The following is a 16,681-nucleotide window of genomic DNA, read 5'->3' as shown; positions in this document are numbered from 1 at the left end:
TGCTCAATTTGGTTTCCTATGCATTTTGTCATTCTCATTAAATCACATGCTGATTCAGTATTTTAAAGTATTTCAAACGTTTCATGTACTTTTCTTTTCCTTCAGAAGTAGTTTTTAAGTGAAAGTAACATAGAAAATGGTCTATATTAACAAGGTAGCACTTTTTTTTACTTACTATTAAGGCAGAGATGACCAACTTTAGTCATTTAAAGTAGCTCTGAACTTGGAAGTAAGCCGAAAAGACTTTTGAGTAGCAAATAGCTACCACTAACTATTTGCATTTTTCTCTGCACCTGTGAATAACAGTCAATTATGTACCAGTCACCCGGCTCATTGATGTTAGCTAAAACTAACAGCTATTTCCAGAAGCAGGAAAAAGAGTATGTGTTAGTATAAATCTGAAGCAGCAGTCTGGATTCAAAGAATCAAGCTGTTTTGTACCTTGATTTCCTCCAGGGATGTTGTTCTTACAGGGATATTGTTCTTACTGTAGTGACAGTGAGTCACAATTTTCTTGTCTAAGCTGTTTATTTGTTTCACAGAAGATTGTGGGCAGCTTTATCAAAGGAACTTTGAAATAGAAGTAAAAATTTAGTACCAATGAATCAAATCACTAAAGTTTTATGACTGAACTTTAGATTTGGCTTTGAGCGGCCTTCTGACAGCTACCTGGCAAATGAGAAATATAGGTCAATTATATAGTTCTTATTAGGTAATTCTTGTTATTAGGTATCTGTGAAGTACATACATTCTTTAAAAGAAAAACAAAGCTGTACCTAACTCTAAATTTTGGAAGAAATGTTTGATGAATTATTTAATATAGAGGCATTGAGTGATATCATTGTTATCTTTAAGAATTTTTTTAAACTCAGAGTCTATGGCACAGCTCTTAGCTATGACAATATGCAATAATCTTCATTGTTATATTCAAAAGCAGATATTATTTCAGACCCTATTGTTTGATTCTAGGATATCATCAGTTAAGTTATAAGATTCAATATTGATTTCATAATGGCTCTTGGGGGAAAATAAGAACTGCTATATTGAATACGTTAATGTATGTGAAAAGTTAAAATGTGAAAATTAAGGAAATGTGGCTTATTTTAGAAAAGTGACCATCAAAGGTGATCAGCATCAACAAATGAAGTGTTAAGTTCTGTGATGTGTGGTTTTTTCAAAAAAGAAAAAAAGTCATCGAAGAGGGTTTTATAATTTTATACTGCCCATTATTTGTGAGATAATTTTTTTTTTTTTAGTAAGATGAACAGAAAACTTAAAAACCTTAATTGTCTGGCCAAAAAAAATCCATGTCCTCAGATGTGAGGATAGTAATTGGATATATTAACATTGCTCTAAACATGAAGCATAAGACACATGGTGTATGTACATGATTGTTATACTCTAAGACCTTTAGAAATGCATTTGGTGAATCTTTAAAAATAAGGAAATGTAAAAGTAATGAGTTCTTGGAAAAAAGGCATTGCTGAAAGATAGATTTAGGTGTATCTGAGATATGTCATAGTTGTATAACAATCCAAAATTATGAATATGTTTAACTTTTTATTGTCATATCACTGTAGTAGGAAACAATTTATTTTCTGAACCTTTTGTTTTCTGTCTTCTTTCTAAGCTTCTTCCATTTTACTCTCTCTATTCTTCGGAGAATAGCTATATATTGAATGTTCTATGCGCATACTCTTACTGAGATTTTATGTCAGGGAGGGACTATTTTTTTATATTTATCTTTTTGTGTATCCTGTTCACATCGCATAAGGCACTTGTATTGATCTTCTCCAAGTAGTGCAAAAATGAGATAATTTTTTTTACTGAGATCTTAAAAATCACACAAGCCACGATATCTCTGACTTACACATTTTTTTCTGTAATAGAGATCAAATCTTTGCATTTGTACAGCAAAAGCTAAGCTTTTATTGATTTGTTCCACTGAGAGAGTTTTCTTAAACCAAATTTTCTTGAATCGTATTCTTTGGGTTTACTTTCCAATATAAACTGATAGAGTGTTTAACAATGCTTCTAACTTTAAAGCTATTTTGTTTCCTTAATCTTGTATTACTGGTGACTTTAAGGTTCCTACAACTTGAAAAGTTTTTAACATCATAAAATACTGATGATGTACCATTTCTTCATTACTTTCCCAAATATGCCTTTTATTTTTATTTATGAGGGCTCTTGGGAATGATTCTCTCAGAGGCTTAAGCTGTGCTTTGCCTTTCATGAGAACTGAAATTATTTGGTAAGCGCTTGCTTTCTTTTTAGCTTCTAATTTTTCCCTATTTTATTTTGTACATGATATTTGTTTCAAGGTCAAAGGTTCCGTTACAGTTACTATGATGAATCCCAGGGGGAGATTTATAGATCCATTGAACATCTAGATAAAATGGTAAGTCTTTCAGGTGTGGGGTTTTAATGCTCTAAGGATTTTTCTTTAATTTCAGATTAGTGATTCAAGACTTAATATGTTGAAATATACAGTGGACTAATAATTTTTCCCTATCTTTAAATGTATAAAATGTAATGTGTCACGTGAATATTGACTATAAGAATAATCCCTGTTCCACTAGTAGTAATTTTCTTCATCATAATTTTATTTGATTAATAAGAATATTTAAAAATAGATGGGGAGTTTAAATACCTTTTGGAGAAGTGTCTTAGCTGTAGGGACAATAGTATACTAATGCCATTACTTACTGTTAAGCAGTAACAACTATAGCAGATGATGGGATACCTTGACTCTAATTTGTTTGTTTGATGACTACCTGCAATAATTCTTTTGACTTTTTCTGGACTGTGTTGTTGTTTCTTATAACTTATTAAATAACTTAGTCTATTTTTAGTTTTGGTAGCAGGCCAAACTATTGTTCTTGAGTGATGCTAAAGATTTTATTAACTAATAAAAACCAGTCTTTTTTGGGAGAAACTATATGTAAACTTGAAGTGTAAATAACCTAAAAATTTTAAATGGTTGATTGAAAGTATTTTTTCAATTACTGCTTTTTTCCTTCTGGAAATAAAGACATCATAGTCTTATGATGACAGTATGCAGAAATTCCAGTACACATAAAATTCAGCTGACTTAAATCTTGTCTGCTTATGCTAAAAGGACTTGTATAAATACTTTGATTTATTTGAAAATCCCAGGCATGTTTATTTTGGAACGACTTTTGACTTTTTTCTTCACATTTTTCAGAACTTCTTAAAATGAAATGAAATTTAGTGAGAGTCATGATTTTAAACATAATAAATTTAAATCATTGATTTCTATAAAAGCTATAAATCAGATCATTATATATCTAATTATATTTTTGTTTTGATTTTCATTTCTCACTGATCTTAAGCATACATATTAAGACTTGAGCTTTAAGTTTCTATGGCCTGCAGTCTTTAAGTGTTTATTAAAAAGGGCTATAAAAAAAGCTTAAGAAGACAAAATTAATTTTATAAATGCAAATAATTATTTGTTTTTCTCTCTCCTCTTGTCTTTTGCTCTTCCTATGATTTCTTAGTTTATTATTTTACTTTTGGCCATTTGGAATTTTAAATGGAATTTTAATTTGTTATTTTAAATATAGAATTTTAAAATGTAATTATATTATTACCTAGCTTGGGAGTACAGTGGACATTGATCCTATTATCATTTTTTCTTGAAGTGTATGGTAGTCATGGTACTTATTTTTTAAAATTAACACAAATAATTTTGATATGTACTCATAAACAGAATATTAAATACACCAGAACTATCACTAACTTTCTCTGTGACCTTTGGCAGATTATTTCAATTCTCCAGACCTCATGTCCTTATCTGTCAGAAAAGAAACTTGGACTAGGTGGTGTCTAAATTATCTTTAAATTCTATCAGCCTATAGGTCTGTGATCTGTTCAACTTTACCAATATGTGAAGCTTTATGCATGTGTTTTAATACAAGATTATTTAGTCTAAAGTAGATAAAATATTTTAGTAAGGAATCTGGATCTGAACCTATAGATAGAATATATCATATACTATATTTTATTAAAGCCAAATGTAATGAATATAAATTTAGTTACTTAGGATATTTTATCATATTTAAATTTATCTTGTTACTTTAAATCTAATTGTCTAATATGTTTAGAATTTTGTTTGGATTTTAATTTATTGACTTCTGTTTTGGCTTTATGATGTTTTCATTTCAGTCAATTAACTCTTTTTTGGCTTCTAGTTTTAGTCTTTTTATTCTGAATTTTGTCAGTTTCTTCAGGGAACTTTTTTGTTTCTATGTCATTTATTTTCTTCATATAGCAAATGGTTAATGGTTGTCATAGCAAATATTTAATGGGTGTTTAGTATATGTCTGGTACTGTGCAAAGTACTGGAGATACTAAGAAGAGAAAACATGGTTTCTGACTCAGTGGAACTTATAGCCCAGTGGCTGAACAGACTTAGAGGGAAGCCATTATAATATTAAGATGTGAGAGATACTCAGGAGGTAGAATGAAAAAGACTTTAGTAATTGATTAGCTACATCATGTTAAAGGAGTGAAGGAATATGGGATGATTTCTGGATTTCGTGCTTACATAGATGCTGTTAGTCACTAATTCAGGGAATGTGAGGGAGACAGATTTCAGGAGAGAGACGAATTCGATTTTCGACTTTTGTGTTATGGTTAATAACCGTTCTTTTCAATACTGAAGCCACTATCTGCATGTATTTATTGAATACTTGAAGTGTGGTTAATAATGACTTGAGAAATACTGTTAAATGTAAAATGTACACTGCATTTTGAATACTTAGAATGAAAAAAACATAAAATATCTCAAAAATAATTTTTTATCTTAATCACATTATAAAATGATAACGTCTTAGATCATGTTAAATAAAATATATTAAAATTAATTTTACCTCTTTGATTTTATTTTTTTAATATGGCTACTAGAAAATTTAAAATTATATATATGGCCTGCCTTATATTTTTATTGGACAATGCTAATTTAGAACATGAAGCTAGGTCTAGATGGAGATAAACATTTTGAAATCATTGGTGTACGAAGATGAGAAGAAAGGGTATCAATGCCATTGTCCAGAGATACTGATGCTTATGTCCAGAGAGAGTATATAGAGTAGGAAGAAAAGAGGAGTTAGGTCAGAGGGACATACTGGCATTAAGTGGGTGAGGAGCTGAAGAAGAGCCAGTAGAATTCTGCTTAGAGAAAACAGAATGAGTGATAACACAGAGAGGAGTGAGCTTTAACAAAGCGGGAGGAAGAGTATCAAATGCTATGTAGAGTTGAATTAAGTTAAGAACCTTGCAAGAGTAGTTTCAGAAGAAAAAGGTGTTAGAAGTCAAATTGGAATGAGGAGGTGAAAGCCAAGTGCCAAAAATTGTTGTCTACCAGTTTTACTATGATAGAAAGGAACAATATTTGCATGTTAACTGGTTTGGAGGATGAAGAGGTGCAGGAAAGCACAAAGGAAGACTTTTTAAAGATGGAAACTAGGCCGGGCGTTGTGTGTCATGCCTGTAATCCTAGCACTCTGGGAGGCCGAGGTGGGAGGATCACTCAAGGTCAGGAGTTCAAGACCAGCCTGAGCAAGAGTGAAACCCCGTCTATACTAAAAATAGAAAGAAATTAGCTGGACAACTAAAAATATACAGAAAAAATTAGCTGGACACGGTGGCATATGCCTGTAGTCCTAGCTACATGGGAGGCTGAGGCAGGAGGATTGCTTGAGCCCAGGAGTTTGAGGTTGCTGTGAGCTAGGCTGATGCCACAGCACTCTAGCCCAGGCAACAGAGCAAGACTCTGTCTCAAAAAAAATAAAATAAAATAAAGATGGAAACTGAGATCACTTTACAATTTCTAGTAATGTTAATTCCTAATTTTAGGTCTTGGAGAGATTTGACTCTCAAAATTATATCAGCTATGTGATTCCCATTTCTGCCTGGTGTACTTCCTCATCTTTCTTTTTACTCATTTAGGAAAGAATATCTATAAGGAGGATTGGCTGCATATATGTGAAATATAAGTTACTAGTGGTATGCATGTAAATTTTCTCCTTGTTAAAATTATTTTTATTTTGGTTAGCTAACCATACAGAAAATAATTTTCAAAGGTGCTTCAGTATTAAAAAGTTCAAAAGTAAATAAAGTGTTCCTGGAAGTGGTTTTAGCAAGTTTGCTCTAAATTTTATGACAAAGCAATGCTTTTTGCGCCAAAACCAGGAAGAATAACTCCAGTCAGGACCACTTTCTCAAATGCCATACATACCAGATACTTGCTTGATATTTCCACTTGGTTATCTTATGAACAGCTCAAACTAAACATGTCCAGACTGAACTCCTGCTTTCTCTTCACAAAAACCTGTTCTACTCATAGACTTTCCCAATTCAGTTGATGGCAGTCCTATCCTTCCAGTTTCCTAACTGGTCTTCTTAAAACTACTCTTGTCTTCTTCAGTCTCAAGTAGCTTAAAGTAGGAACCAAAGCAATCCTTTTAAAACCTAAATCAGAGCATGTCACTCTTCTGCCCCATACTCCCTCTAATATTGCCCCGTTTCAGTTAGAGTAAAAGCTAGCCTTTACTGTAGGTGCGCTGTAAGGACCACCATGACTTGCAGCCCGCAAAGGTAAGAGGCTGCTGTTCTCTCTTAACTTTACTCTTTATTCACTCTACTGTGGACACACTGGTTTCCTTACTGTTCCTTGATAATGCCATGTATGTGCCCAGCTTAGGGCTTTTGCTCTTTTTGCACTTGACTGTCTTTACTTCAAGTTTTTGTTCAGCCCTTACCTTCCCAGTGGAGACTTCTGACTAGCCTATTAATTTTGCATCCTGCCCCCAACCCGTAGAGCATTCCCAGTCTACCTTACCCTGTTCCACTTTTCTTCTAACAAACTAAGTAATTACTTATTTATTACTTTTTTGTCAATCAGGATATTTGTTTTGTTCACTGATGTATTCGCAGTGCCTAGAATAGTGATTAGAACATAAGTAGGTGCTCAATAAGTATTTTTCATATGAATAAATGAATGAATATAACCTTCCTTTACAACAATTTAAAAACATGAATAGCCTAACTATAATACATAAGTGAAATAAAAGGAATTTATGATAAATATGTATTTAAGAATTTAAATTCCTAGGCACAACTATATTAGAAGACACAATCAAGTAGTTGAATGCTTATGCATAGTATTAATACAACAGCTACAAACACAAAACTTTTCTAAGTATATTTGTGACCAGATTACTAAGTGCCATTCTTGGGTGATTTGATTTTCCAAAATGGTGAACAATTCATAGTAAACTTGTAAACAAAACAAAGTACAGTCTTCCCACACTTTACATGATGGTTTCATTCCTGAGAAATCCACTGTATATTAAAATCAATGCAAAACTTCTTTTGGTTTGTATATAAGATGGAATTAAGGTATAGATAGTTAGAAGCAGGTTTTTCTACCTAAATAGACTTATGAAAGTCTTCTACATGGAGAGCAATTCTTTGTGTATGGGACTGTCCTGTATCAGCATCCCTGGAATCCCACTGAATCCCAATAGCGTCTTCTAATTATTGGGACAACCAAAAAATTTGCATGATTTTCCATTATGCTTTTCAGATGAACAGTTGTTCAGTGATATTATCCTGCTTTATTTTTTTTCTCAGTACTTATGTGACTTATTATTCATTTGTTTTGTCTGGTGGCTGTCTCCCCTATTAGGTTATAAGCTTGATCAGAATGGGGCCTTTCTCCATTTTGTATCCCAGTGCCTGTCAGTGAGCACTCAATATATGTATTTGTTGAATGAATGGATGTTTAATTGGTTGGGAAGAATGGTAAGAAATGATGCTAAAGAGTCTAGAATGGCCATTTTGAAGGATTTTAAATAGGGAAGTGATAAAATCTGTTTGTATTTGAATAGATCATGTGGTTGCATGTAGCAAATGGGTTTGAGGGAGGCCAGAGGAGATAATGCATAGATCAGTTAGGTATCCCATGTGAGAAATGATGCTAGACAGTGGGGGAGGGGTGATGATGGTGGAAGAGAGGGATAGAAGTGCATATATTCAGTATATTCAGGAGACAAATTGATGACAGGTCTTGGAGATGGATTGAACTTAGAGGCTGAAGGAAATGTTCAGGATGACTCCTGAATTTCCAGCCATGCTGCTGGTTAGTTGGCTGTACTGGTCACTTAGGTCAGAAGCATAAGAAGAAAGGACCAAATTTTGAGGGGGCGTAGAGATCATAAATTTTATTAGGGATTTGTTATATTTGTTATTGCTTTTAAGACATCTAAGTGGAACTATATTTGAATTTTCACTTTGCCAGTTGTTTTTGAGTACATTTACGATCTGAGGTGCTGGTGGAGATGTGGCAGTAAACAAACATGGCCTGTGCTGTCATTGAACTTTTATTCTAAGGGGAGGAGACATATATTATTTGTAAAGAGGCAAGGGAATATGTAAATTAGTTTTAAGTAGTAATGTGTGTTATGCAGAAAATATAAAAAGGTTTTGATGTAGTAAATTATTTGAAGCTGCTTTAGATTGAGGGGCTTCCTCGAGCAAGAACATTAAAGTGAGATCTGAATGATAAGAAGGAGCAAACCAAGTGAAGATCAGAGGGAAGAGCATTGTAGACAGAAGGAACTGCCATTGCAAAGACCTTCAGATGGAAAACAGGGTGGTGTGTTAGAAGAAAAGAAAAGAAGTGTTGTAGGAATATAGTGCCTTTTATAAGTGAGAGTACAAAACTCAGAGAGGTTAAGGCACTTGCCCCAAATCATAGAGACAGTAAGTGGAAAGCAGAAATTCTAACTCAGACAGTCTGTGCCCAAAGCCCAATCCCTAACAACTAGTTAACCTTGCTTGCCTTAGCTGTTGTTGAATTATACAGCAAATTCATGCAGTTTGCCTCTGCTGCAAATGTATAGTACGTAAGAGTAAGAATGGTGCAAACTGTGGTAAAAATGCTAGAAAACAAAACATTTCTAAGTCTCAAAAGTAAAGGAAAAATTGCTGTTCTTCTTATTGCAACATGTTTATATCTCTAACATTTGAGTATCTTGGAATTGTGTGAAAAATACGCAAAGAAAATATGGAGGAAAGCAAACTATATCTTCCAAATGTTGTAGTTGGGGGAAAAATATGTAACTATAGTATAGGAAATGTAAATTCTGAAAGTCTTGTAATTTTATTGGCTGCAGACCAGTTTTTTTGGTAATTAGTACTTTGCAATTTCAATAATTACTGTGACTAAAGCAGAACATATTTTAAAACTTTGATTTTGTGAACTTTAGATCACTTGAAATGTTGGCCATACTTAACATGTATTTTATATATATACATGGTCATATGTTATCATTTTTATTATACCCCTTTTTTGGTGTTGACCAAAGTTCATTTTGTTTTATTTTTTATTTTTATTTGTATTTTTTTGAGGCAGAGTCCTACTCTGTCACCCTGGCTAGAGTGCCGTGGCATCAGCCTAGCTCACAGCAACCTCAAACTCCTGGGCTTAAGCAATCCTTCTGCCTCAGCCTCCCAAGTAGCTGGGACTACAGGCATGCGCCACCATGTCCGGCTAATTTTTTCTATATATTTTTAGTTGTCCAGCTAATTTCTTTTTATTTTTTTAGTAGAGACGGGAGTCTCACTCTTGCTCAGGCTGGTTTTGAACTCCTGAGCTCAAACGATCCGCCCACCTCGGCCTCCCAGAGTACTAGGATTACAGGTGTGAGCCACTGCGCCCGGCCCAACCAATGTTCATTTTGGACATTGGCAAATTATTTATGATTTGGCAAAGATTATCTGAAAATGTCAATTGTGGTCATTCATTATAATTTCTTTTCCTTTTAAATTTATTAGTCACTTAATAAAATTCGAACGCCAGCTACTTTTATTCCTTTCTTCCTACCATTTAGAAAGTGAAAATTGTTCCCATTTGTCAACTCATACTTCTTTTTTCTTGAACTTAGGCCAATAGCTTCTTAGTAGTTTCATAACATTATGTGTAAAATAGCCATTTATTAGACATTACTTCTTAGCACCCTGTTTAGGGTGACTTCCCACCCCCCATAGTTTTTCACTGTTAAGATTTTATCTTGATGTCTCTTAAAGAAACTAGAATATTTTCTTTTTCCACCTCACCTACCTAAATGTGTACCTTTCCTCAAATATAAATGTATATCCTTACTTTAAAATATGAGTCCATAATTCTAATGATTTGATAATAAGGTGTTAATTGTGTGGTCATAATTAAAAGACATGTTTCTAGTTCTTATTTCTTAAATACCTCTAAAAATTTTTGCTGCTCTTTTCTGTTTGTTACTTTAGGGAGAGAGTTACTTCTGGGTGATGATTTTTAAATTACCATTTTATTAAATATAGATAAACTTTTTTTAAAAAAAGAAAGATAGTTGTTGTCTTATCAGAGTCCTGAATTTGGACCTCTGTCAGTTAATAGTGCCTGTTTAGTTTAGGATTGTCACTTGGGATTTGACATCACAAGCTTTCACATTTTACTTGGGAGAGTCAGCACAATGATAGATTTGCTCACACCCCCTACGCTCCACCCCCAAAGTTAGGGAGTTAATTTAAAATCTTTGAATTTCTTGCTGAAAATGCTAAATTCCTCAGAAACCCATATTCTTGCTGGATAGACTTTTGGTGTTTACAATTGTGTGCCTTTTGTCTTAGAGCTGAATGGGTAGTGACTCATTTTACTGCTCCATATTAGTTAAGTTTATGTGAACAATAAAATTTTCACTATACTAGGTCCTAGGAAGCTGTCCATTGCCTGGACTTTAAACCCACTGATCGTATCTTCCAGTATTTTAAGGAATAGGAAAGTTAATTAGGCATATTTGGGGAAGCACTTCCTTTTTTATCTTCTTGGAATTTTGGCAATAGCATTGAACTAGCATTTCTGTCTTCTTGGAATTTTGGTAATAGTAATTTCACGGTTGTTAGCATTAAACATAAATAATCTATATAAAAGTGTATTTGCCAATATTCAGTATTAGTTAATGGATGCCCAATTTCTGAATTTTATCATTGTTTTTGTTTGCATACTTCATGGATTTTCCAATTGGAGAGGTTAACCTGTGAGAAAAGCCTTAATTTCCCTCTATCCCTTCTTTTAAAGAGGCATACCTTACTTACACCATCACATTTGTCAGAGAATTGAGCGTAATGGAATTGAGTTTTGCCCTAGTAGGTACATAGCACAACTTAAGGAATTAAAATTTTAACACATTGATTCCTTAACTTTCGTCATCTCAATTTTTTATTTTCCCTATTGTAATTTAACCAATATATCTTTGTTTTCAAGTCTTTATTTAGTAGTGGTGTCTTCTCTACATTTATAACTCTTGATATTTTTCTATGTAGGGTTTCCTGGCCAGTTACTTTTAGTTATTTTTCTTCTACAAATGTGATCATTAGTTTTCTTGTCTCTGAATTCATATCAATATATAAATGTGGTAAATGTTTTCTGAATGTGCTTTGAGATTAATATTAAAATGTACATTGGAATCTCATTGTCACATAATTTATTAATGTATGGAATTCTATTTAAGGTAAGCTGTCTTAGACTTTATTCAGGAGCATTAAAAGTTCTCTTACAATCTGTAAGTCAGTTATAGCTATGTGAGAGTGTTCAAAGAATTGTTAGTATCACTCTTATTATACTATAATGAATCAGAGTAGTCAATGAGAAAGCATTTAGGACTAGAAATTTAGAGCCAAGATTTTTGCCTTTTTTATGCTTCAGTTTCATCATCTCTAGGAGAGTTATATCTTAATTATCCATATTTATGGAAGAGATTTGTAATTCTATCTCTGCCTTACTACTTTTGGATTAGAAATATACTCTGTAATATTTTTTTGGCACCAGAGTTATGATATTAATTAAATTTTAACTTTTAAGTTAGTTTGTATTTCTCTGAGCTTGTACCAAATGTGAGTGGAGAGCGTTGACTTGGTTGGCAGAGGAAAACCAACTTAGCATTAAAAAATGATTGTGGATAAATTGAGAGTGGCTAATTGATATGTAAGCAATTCAAAGTTGATTATACATGCATGTGCCTATCTTTCAGATAGATTCTGTAGGAAATTAATCATGCTTATGAAGGACTTGAGTATTCTGAAAAAAAATTTTTTTATAAAATTAAAATTTCATGCCGCCACTGCAAAGTTTGCATGTCACCTGCTGATTACCACCATTTTTCAGATACTGTTTTTACTATTGCTGTCCATTTAATTATGCTCAGTGCTTATACGCTGTGCCTGTTTTGTTAAAACGTGAAACTAAAAAATTAGAGTATACCAGTTAAGTCTCTAGTTAAACCATCATTTATATTTCTCCCAGAGGATATTAATTCAGCTTATTGAACATAAATGTAAAGTGTTTTTCCTGAATAAGAAAATAATGTAAGGTAATTGGTGAATGAATTAGTTAAAAAAATCAGTGATTTATTCCCCTGACTTGGTGAGTTGAAGTTGTTCTATATTAATGAATTGTAAATACATTATTTGAATGTATTTGGAGAATGCAGAATTTATTTTAAACAAGTGTTCAAGTCATAGTGGTTCTTTAAAGAGTAGTTTAAAATATTTTATTCTGAATTAAAATCTTAAAAATAAGATACTCTAAAGTATAAAGTGATAAAAAACATTCCATTATTAAACTTGTTCATAAATTATGTTGTTTAAGCCTTTATCAATCTTTCATGAGCTTTAAATTAATTAAAATATGTTAACTATTTTTTTAGTTTGTGGTAATTTTATCACATACCTAGATTATTGCTGGTAATTTAAAATGCCTTATACTCTTTTATATTTAAGTATATGTTATGGAAATATTTAAATTACCATTAACTCTCAATTTTTCATGCCAGTAGCAGGAGGAATATAGTAGATATGAGGAAAAAGAACCATAAATTAGATTTAATTCTGGATTTCATATAAAAATTTTCACAGATTTACTTATGTAAATATTCTTTATATAAGGAAAATATCAAATCATGAAATTTTTGAGGATTGTAAGCTTAAGTGACAACCGGGGAAGGTAGTGTAGAAACATACGTGGAGGTTAGAGAAAATAAACCGGGGGCTAAAAGTTTTCTGTCAGTAGAGGTTGACTATAATGAGATTACGTTTGATGAATGAGTTTGATGTTTCACAAGGTTTATTTAATATATTTTGTTTGTGTCTCCTTAATTGAAAAATTATTTTAGCTCTAACAGTTTTAAAATGTAATTAGGAAATAATAAATTTTATCCTTTTTCTTTTTCTTTCATTTCCTTTTTCTTCCTCTTCTTTTTTGTAGGGTATGAGTATTATAGAACAATTAGACCCTGTATCTTTTAGCAATTACTTGAAGAAATACCATAATACTATATGTGGAAGACATCCTATTGGGGTGTTATTAAATGTGAGTATCCTTAGGGAGCCTTGACTTTTAACATTTGATCATATGATGTTCAAAAATATCTTAATTGTTACCATTGTGATTCATTGTCGTCATTGGTTTTATGTACATATGGTCAAGTTTCTTTAAGTTTCTTTCTAGTACCTTTAACATAATTTGGATTTCCATTGTTTTTGGTTACTTGAATAAATTTATTTATCACTAGAATATAGGTCAATATTTCCTGTTTAATATAGTAAGTTATTTAGGATAGAGACCTGTGTTTTCTCCTGACTCTTTTCTAGTTCCAGTATGCTCTTTACAATTATAAACCAAAGTGTCCTTTCAAAAGATATAGTGTTATTAATTTTGGGGGTTTTACTTAGTGTTCTGGACTCCATAAAAAATAAATGGAAGATCTTGCTCTTGAACTTCACGTGTCATAATTTAATAAAGCAACACAGATGACATGTATGTTTTTCTTGTTAAATGATAATGTTTATTTCACCTTTAATCATCTCATTAAAGATGATGTTTATTTTATTTAAGGAATGGTAAGAGACAAGTTTTAGCTGGATTTTGGAAAGAGATATGACATTAATTTTTCTTCTAATAAATAAAAAACAGTATGGATTTCCCAAAAGAAAATGTGAGATTCTTTAAGAAAGAAGAAAGTATATACTTAGGAATGAGAGGAAAAAGTAACAGCGGGCTCATTTGTTTGGAAAGGCAGGGAAATAATGAAGAAGGTGGTGAAGTTAAGTGTTATTTTGATGTGATTTGAAAGATAGTATAGTGTGGGTTTTTCTCTTAAGCAGTATTGATTGACTAAAAGAAAAGCCTGTCAAGAGTTTAACCTAATTTCTGAAATTTAAGCTAGGATAAACTGTACTGATTTCCTAAAGTCCAAATTGAAATCAAATGAATTCTTTATTATAAAATAAACGCTGAACCAATCTACAATAAAAGTAAAAATCTTAGCATGTACCCCTTAGATCTGGAACTCAAATTATACACATCAAATTTAATCAAAGTTTCAGGTAAAGAAAATACTCCAATATATTAAGACAGAAGTGGCCAGGATTTGGTTTCTAGAATATAAAGAAATAGATTTTCAAAGTTTAAAAAAGGTTTAAAAAGTGGCCTTTTTAATTACAGGAAAAGGTAAGGTAGATTATGATTGATATTTAATCAAGAAACTAGATTAGAAGAGGTTCTTTGAGAGAATGAAATAAGGAATTCTCTTTTCTGTTTAATATGATGCAATGAGAAATTCAAGTAACAGGAGAAGAGTGAAAGAGCGATCTAGGCTTCAATTGTGAAGTGATCAAACTACCAACACATTCAAAGAGTGCTTTTTATATGTCTGTCCTAACCAAATTTTTCTTTTTCTAGGCTATCACAGAGCTCCAGAAGAATGGAATGAATATGAGCTTTTCCTTTTTGAATTATGCCCAGTCAAGCCAGTGTAGAAACTGGCAAGACAGTTCAGTGAGTTATGCAGCTGGAGCACTCACGGTCCACTGAAGCTCTGAATCCTCAGGGATACCACCTGCACATTCTCATACTCTGTCCGGGGTCCCAGCCTAGCCTTTACCAAGATACTGGTCCTGGTTTGGGGGGATTCTGAAACCTCAAACTAATAGAACTTTCTTCTCTTCTTTTCTAGTAGGTGTAGTCCTTCCTTAATTTCAACTCATTAAAAAATGCTTTATAGTTTAGGGCAGTGGAAGGAAGGCTGGCATCAAAATATTTTGATCAAAAAAAAATGACAATGTAAAGGCCCAGTTGTGGCAGACAGTTTTTTGAAAGTAACTTGTAAAGCATTTACCATATCCTAAATTTGCACTCTTTGCAGACTTGTGCACATATATTCCGCTTTCAGAATAGTTTTGCAAATTGTACACAAACAAACAAAAAAAGGTGGAAGCTTTTTAATAAAGAAATTGCATTTATAAATGATCTGTATTAGAATATAATAAATCTCCAGTTATAGTCAATTACTACCCGTGTTGTACAACAGATACCTTCTATTTTAGTTGCTAATAAAGGGCTACACAACTCAAAATAGTCTGATTTAAACTTATTGCTCTGTGGTATATATGAAAATTGTTTTTTATTAGTTCCATCTCAGAATTTTTGTTAAAAATGGTAAACCCTGATCAGCTCTTATGTAAAAATATATTAGGATGTATTTTATATTTTACATATTTATGTGATTTTTTTTAAATCACAGAAATTAGAATCACATAATCTTAAAGTTGACTTTTAAAATTACATGCAGTTTGCCTTTTTGTGTGTGACATCCCTTTGTGTCATTACTATATTGTAATAGAATATACGAGTATATTCAAGATTGGTAACAGAACATAGATGTAACCCTTTACTTCATGGATCATGTTTGATAGTCTGCAAATGAGGAAGCATTGAAGAATGTTCTTAAGAGTTTTTCAAATCATTGCAGACCATACACTACTATGCTTTTTTAATGCTTTAAGCAATTTGGGTTTTTACTTGAATTTTTAGCAAGAAATCATTAACAATAATAACAACAAATCGCTGGATTTTCTTATAGTTCCATAATTTTTTTGTCATGACTTTTGGTGCGGCTCTTCCAACTAAAATAATGGTATGGTGTTGTATTACTTTCTTTGTTTAGCATAGACCAATTCTAGTCACTTTGACAAAAGAAAAGATGTAATTCAATTAGTTAATTATTTGGCTACCAAGCATGTATACATTATACCTATTTGAACCTAACACTGGGTGTCTACATTACATTGGAGAGTGTTTATATCTTCAGTGTTACCCCAGAGTAGCACAATTTTTAGATGCCTTGCACCAATTTTATTTAAAGATTTACATTTCTTATTTATTAAATATCAACTTTCTATACTGAAGAGTGAGATAAAATAATGTTACCTTTGAGATTCAAAGTTACCCACCTATAATTGTGTGGAATTTATACTTTCACACATTAGTAATTTATTTTCCATCATTTAGATATACTTTTGAGTACTCTTAATCTTCCTTGTTTAATATGGACTATAAAAATTTTAAAATTGACTACAGAGTGAATTTTTAAAATGTTTTCTGAATATAAAACTAACATGATTATTATAGAAAATCTGAAAAATACTGAAAAGTATAAAGAGAAAAATTATCTGCCATCTCATTACCCAGAGATAACATTAATATTTTTTTTGTATTTCCTTTCAGTCTTTGTCTATGCTATTTATATGTATGAGTGTGTGTATATGTGTTTGTGTG

The 16,681-nt window shown here is 32.1% G+C and overlaps 1 protein-coding gene across 1 annotated transcript in view; it reads left to right on the top strand.

Moving 5' to 3' along the window:
• Window positions 1-15,479, top strand: part of MEMO1 (mediator of cell motility 1) — a 107,783-nt gene extending 92,304 nt beyond the window's left edge. The window contains exons 8-10 of the mRNA XM_045549338.1: window positions 2,325-2,401; window positions 13,331-13,435; window positions 14,807-15,479. Of these exons, the coding sequence (XP_045405294.1) occupies window positions 2,325-2,401; window positions 13,331-13,435; window positions 14,807-14,938 (314 nt within the window). The 3' untranslated portion in view covers window positions 14,939-15,479. The remainder of the gene's footprint in view (window positions 1-2,324; window positions 2,402-13,330; window positions 13,436-14,806) is intronic.
• The last annotated feature ends 1,202 nt before the right edge of the window (window positions 15,480-16,681 follow it).

The sequence above is a fragment of the Lemur catta genome, chromosome 4, assembly GCF_020740605.2.
Source record: "Lemur catta isolate mLemCat1 chromosome 4, mLemCat1.pri, whole genome shotgun sequence".
In the NCBI taxonomy this organism is placed as follows: Eukaryota; Metazoa; Chordata; class Mammalia; order Primates; family Lemuridae; genus Lemur; species Lemur catta.
The sequence above is the reverse complement of the archived record's forward strand: the minus strand, read 5'-3'. Positions and strand labels throughout refer to the sequence as shown.